The 6,000-nt window shown below is 42.5% G+C and overlaps 1 protein-coding gene across 1 annotated transcript; it reads left to right on the plus strand.

Annotated features, from left to right (window-relative positions):
- The first annotated feature begins 645 nt into the window (after positions 1 to 645).
- On the plus strand, positions 646 to 1,599 carry cldn5a (claudin 5a). Its single transcript, XM_077601349.1, has one exon. The coding sequence runs from the start codon at positions 846 to 848 to the stop codon at positions 1,491 to 1,493; it is 648 nt and encodes a 215-aa protein (XP_077457475.1). The 5' UTR covers positions 646 to 845; the 3' UTR covers positions 1,494 to 1,599.
- Positions 1,600 to 6,000: the final 4,401 nt, after the last annotated feature.

The following is a 6,000-nucleotide window of genomic DNA, read 5'->3' on the forward strand; positions in this document are numbered from 1 at the left end:
ACCTGGGAGATCTACCTGTCTTAGAATGACATTGACGGCGCCAGACGTCCAATCCATCTTCATAGGGAGGGGAGTAAACTATAATTTTCTGCCATTCTCTCCCTGTCAAAATGGATTGGACTTCTATGGACGTCAATGGCAGCCTATTAAATGTTAAATGAGTGCTGTGCTACAACATTATGATGTTGCATATTGAAGATTAAAAAAAATGTCATTTTTTTTAAACATTGACAACCATTCACAACGGTTTGAGTGCCACAATATTAACCAAAAAAGAGTACTCATTTAACTTTTTGGCTGTCATTGACGGTGCTAGGCGTCCAATCTATGATGAAAGGGTGGGCTGAATCGCTCCTGGCGTCCGTTGGACTTTTATTATTAGGAGAAGCATTAAAAGGTTTAAACGAGTGTGTTTTCTGTCTTATTTAAACAACAACAAAGAGACAAGAAAATACACGCTGACGTAAACTAGTGCGATTCATCTTTCAAACACACAAAGCACGCTGGAGCGCTCGATTCATCCGCACAACTTCACTGGCCTCTCATTGGTCCTCCGAGGATGCGCCTATCGCCGATTGGAGGAAAGTTTCCACTCCGACTGTAAATTAAACCCCGCCCCTCAGACACATCGGTGGTCCTCAGTAAAGTCCAGTTGTTTTTCCCCCCTTCACACAAAGAAGCCGAGATCAGCCGCTCCAAAGCGATAAACGAAGCGAAAAATTAAGAAGGAAAAAAGGAGCGTTTTTCCAAGTTTTTTTTCTTTTTTGGGGGAGGACGAATACTTACGTGGAGGAAAAATAAATAAATAAAAATTTCAAAAAATTTAAAAAAACGGGCAAGAAAAAATGGTGTCGGCTGGGCTGGAGATTTTGGGACTTTCACTGTGCGTGGTGGGCTCTCTTCTGGTGATGGTGGCGTGCGGTCTGCCCATGTGGAAGGTGACCGCCTTCATCGAGGCCAACATCGTGGTGGCGCAGACCATCTGGGACGGCCTGTGGATGTCGTGCGTGGTGCAGAGCACGGGCCAGATGCAGTGCAAGGTGCACGACTCGGTGCTCGCCCTCAGCCACGACCTGCAGGCGGCCCGGGCGCTCACCATCATCTCGTCGGTGATGGGCGTGCTGGGGCTGATGGTGGTGATCGCCGGGGCGCAGTGCACCAACTGCATCCGCGACGAGTCGCTCAAGGCGCGCGTGGTCAACGCCGGCGGGGTCATCTACATCATCTCGGGGCTCTTCGTGCTGGTGCCCCTGTGCTGGATGGCCAACAACATCATCTCGGATTTCTACAACCCGCAGGTGCCCGGCTCCAAGAAGAGGGAGATCGGAGCGGCGCTCTACATCGGCTGGGCGGCCACCGCGCTGCTGCTGATCGGCGGGGCCATTCTCTGCTGCTCCTGCCCGGCCTCCGGGAACACGGGATACTCGGTCAAATATGCGCCTACCAAGAGAGCCACGCCGAACGGAGACTATGACAAACGGAATTATGTGTAGCCCCACGCAGACTTTTTTCCCCCTCTCTCTCCTTTTTTAACTTTGATTATTTTTTTCAAATGTATTTCTAGTTTTTATTTTATTTTTTAAAAGTTTTTTTAATTTTATTTTTTTGAAGTATTTTCCTATTTTTATTTTATTTTTTAAAAGTATTTTCCTATTTTTATTTTATTTTTTTAAAGTATTTTTTATTTGTATTTTATTTTTTAGAAGTTTTCATTCCTATTTTATTTTTTTAAGTATTTTTTATTCTTATTTTATTTTTTGAATTTTATTTCTATTTTTATTAATTTTTTTTTTTTTTTTGTACCTGCCTATTTTTCTCCTCATTCATAAACTGGACCGTCTTTTCATCTTCAGGACTTCTCGCCTCATGTTTTTTTTCTTTCTTGCCCTCCTCTTTTGGAAGCCTTAAACTACTGTCAACAAGAAAAATGGAGTACAGTATCTTTGTTAGGTACATGGTTTCGTAAGTTTTGTTTTTATGATTGCCGTTTTTTTTGTAGAGGAACTCGTGCCATTGACACCACATGCTTTGCTTGCCAACCTGTACAGTTACTGAAGAAAAAAAAAGATTGCACGCCCTCACACATGGAGGATTTGATGGAGACACGAAGAAGATTGATGTCATAAACAATGTACTTCATGCCTAAACTACAACTAAGGAGATCACCAGCTACATTCTGTGTTCACCTGGCCGAGAAAAAACGAAAAAAAACATCACTGTACTGGAGAAAACGCCATTGTGAGACATTTTTGCCCCCCTCATTGCTACACCGAGGATCCTGCAAGAAAGAAACAACCTGGAAAAATGCCAATGTAGTTTGGGTTTGACGTATATCTTTTGTGACTGCAGTCCTGGAACTTTTCCTTTTTTTTGTAAACTCAACAAACCTTGCCTGTGCTGGGATGGATGCCATTTGCCTCCGTTATTCCGAGCACCTGCTGGCATCGTGTCCCCCGCGGGAATTCTCATTTTATTTCTTAAGTTCCTGGAATTGTTTGCTTTTTTTTTAAAGTAGTGACTTACAATACATGTATAAGAAGATGCAATATTGTGTTCCTTTTTATTAAGATTAAACTCACTATATTTGTCTGGAATCAATATCAAAAGCGAGTTTTTTTAGCCCCTGAACGTAATAACAAAACTGCTGTCCTCGCCGTGTATGTGCGAGCTCCCCCCTTTGCACGCATGCACGGCGGGAGAAAGTATTTTAGCCATCCATAGAAATCCAGATGACAATGCCCATTCAGCTCGAGTGGGGCTCCGCTGTTCAGCCCCGAATGCGCCACACAACCCCCACCGTCCCCTTCTCGGCGCAAAACCCCCCTGCCCACCCTGCGACCCCTACGGAAAAGGCTGCAAATTAAGGCTGCGAAGAGAGAACTAGCTGGAAAGTCTCTTCCCGTCAGTCGGCGCATTCATTGGTCGGCCTGGACGACGCTAATAAACAGATACGGTTCCGTCTTCCCGACTATAGCCGCCACCCGTGTTAAAAAGTGTGACTGGATTCCGAAAGCTTATCCATACTTGTTGTGCTGTTCACTTAAGAGTCTTAGCGGGTCATATGCTCTCTACAAAGTCGAAAAATATGGTCATGCATACATACAGTCAACCGAGCTGACTTTGCTGGGTACACGGTCGATTGGTCGCCGATCTTTTGGTCGCCCGGAAGGTAAGTGATAATTACCATTTAAATCATTGCTCAAATTCCCTAAATACAAACTGTGAATTACTATTTAGTCATACTTAATGCCCTAGTAATTATTAGGCTAAAGAAAAGCTCCAAATTTCCCAGACTTTTATTGTTTTTTTGTTGGAGAACTTGTTAAGACCCTGACTGACGTACCTTCTTAAAGGGACAACGCATGTACATACAAACTCTTATACACTCACACATCGGCTCAGTGAAACTGCTCATGGCCACTGTTGGCTTTTATTGATGCGTCGTCGGTCTTTTGGTTGCCCGTTGTCGCGGTCGGGGCGACCAAAAGACCAGCGACCAAAAGATGGCGACCAAAAGACCGGCGACCAATCGACCGCGCACGCTTTGGTTAGTCATCGTGCGCGTAAAGGTTACATTAGGCTATTTCTCAATCTTATTGACAACGTAATGTAAATCTGAGCACAAATTTGTGCGCTTTAGACAAAATTTAGTCAATGGTTGTACTGTTGTCACAACAACTTTTAGACTTTTACAACATCCTGTCAACGCTGACAAAATGTTGAGCACAAATGGCGACTTTTAGCCTTGGAAATGCCAGTTTAGAGAAAATCAGAAGCTATAAGTTTGTGTTTTAGCACCTATTTTAGAGGCAAGGAGGTGTATTTGATGACTTAGATTAATGTTTTAGTGCAGCGGTCCCCAAGCTTTTTCTCACCGTGGACCCATGAATCTTTCTATTTTCTCACGGACTGGCCAATGGGAAGGGCGACAACTTAAGACAAAATCGTGTGGGGGTAGGGCCGGTGCACGAACAAAGTCCTCGACGGCAAAACAACAACAACAAAAAGGTTAACAAAATAGTTCCAAGGCTAATAGGAATGATTTATCATTAATATAACAACTTTTGTCATTTCAAGTAGGAGGACGAAGTTGAAAACGTTAATAATTCTTACTCTGATGGACCGGTACCAAGTGGCTCTTGGACTGGTACCGGTCCACGGACCAGTGGTTGGGGACCACTGTTTTGGTGGGCACCACTCACTGCTGTATTAACCGGCCGATCAGCAAGGAAAGCAAAGTACTAAAAAAACATTAACTAATTGACTGCCATAGACATCCAATTCTTTTAAATTGACAGGACTCACATTGTCAAAATTGTGATGTGTAATTAAAATGATTAAAAGATTGGGGGAAAAAAACAAAGAAAAACTGGAAACGACAATCATTTTCTTCCTAAAAAAGTTCCATGCATTCATCTTTTTTATATAGCACTTAACCTAAATGCAAAAGCAAATGTACAAACACAAACACAAAAAACCCAACACATTAATGGTTCATTTAGAAGAGCGGTCCCCAACCAACAGTCCATGGACCGGTACCAGTCCGCGAGCAACCTGATGCCGGTCCATCAGACATATAAATATTAACGTTTTCAATCTGGCCCTCCTACTTGAAATGAGAAAAGTTGTTATAATAATAATAATAAATAATAATTATTATGCTTGGGACTTGGTTTTTTATGCCGTTGTGGACGTCGGGCACACAGAGAGACGCGACCATTCGCACTCACAATCATACCGTCACCATCAGGAATCGAACCCGTGCCAAACTCAAGCAAGTGAACCTCTACATCTTCCTTGATTTCTGTATTATATTGCATATATTCATCAATTTTAACAGAAGAAAAATGCCATCAACAGGGGGAATAACGAGCGGAAAAAATGACAACTACGGTCCGACGTAAAATAAGAGTTAACCAATCGGTTTGTCCGCATTGATCCTCACTGCAGAAAGGCTAACGGCGTGCAGGCAGTGCGTGTTGGGGGTGCGCAAAAACACAAAAAAAGGCCCCATTTCAACAAGGAGGCAAGGCAAATAGTGGCAAGCGACGTCACTCAATGGCCGTTCTCCATGGTAACCAAACAGAACCCACTGTTGCCAAGCTACAGGCGGCTATAACGCGGTAGTATAGATGGTCCTAATAAAGGCGGCGGCCAGCCAACATTCCGGCCATGAGTGGGCACGCACACGTGTGCGGCTCTGGCGATGCAGACATTTACGAAAGAACCTGGGGTGACTGGCGTGGGAGATGTTGCCAACACATAGCAACATTCTTGAGCGTATGACATAATATATATTTACCGCGGCGAGCCTGCTTACCACACGGTGCAATTTGAGGAACGAAGGGTCTGGTGATATGAACTTTGCCCCCTGAAGCGGGCCTTAGGTCAGGCATGCTAAGTCACTTCCCAAATGGCTGCAAGAGATCCAATTCAATCTTCTCATGTCCTTATTGATCAGGTGTGCAGCACAAAGGTTAGTAAATGACATTGGAATGAATATTCTCTTACGTAAACATAATGATCATAAAATATTGGAATTTTCAGTCATTTGTATTAACAACAAAAGACATTTGAAATCAATTAATTCATGGCTTCTTAGTGCTTATAAAAAGACAAATAAATGATATATATAGTAGTACTTTTAAAAATTGAATATCCTGAAAAGGTTGTATTTCTGCAATTCATCCTAAAAGGTGCATTTGACATTTGAAATAAATGAATAAAATGCCCAGATTACATTTCTGTCCAAAAGCCTGTTTTCATTTTTGGTAAATTGCCAAAATTAAACAATTTATAGATCTACATAAATATCAACACTACATTTACACACACACATATACACATGGGTGCACTGTGAGTTAATTAGCATGACTTTCAGAAAGCCAAAATACCATTGTCTGTTTACTAATGACCAGAAAAATTAATTCATTGTTGTGGGTATGTGCTCTCTTTCTTTCTTTCCTTTGATTTATTTTTTGCTGAAATTGTGACTTTCCT

This window comes from Stigmatopora argus, chromosome 5 (genome assembly GCF_051989625.1).
Source record: "Stigmatopora argus isolate UIUO_Sarg chromosome 5, RoL_Sarg_1.0, whole genome shotgun sequence".
Classification (NCBI taxonomy): domain Eukaryota; kingdom Metazoa; phylum Chordata; class Actinopteri; order Syngnathiformes; family Syngnathidae; genus Stigmatopora; species Stigmatopora argus.

What these genes read in the sequence shown, in the direction of transcription:
- cldn5a (XM_077601349.1), top strand. Translation starts at nt 846, where the DNA reads ATGGTGTCGGCTGGGCTGGAGATTTTGGGACTTTCACTGTGCGTGGTG.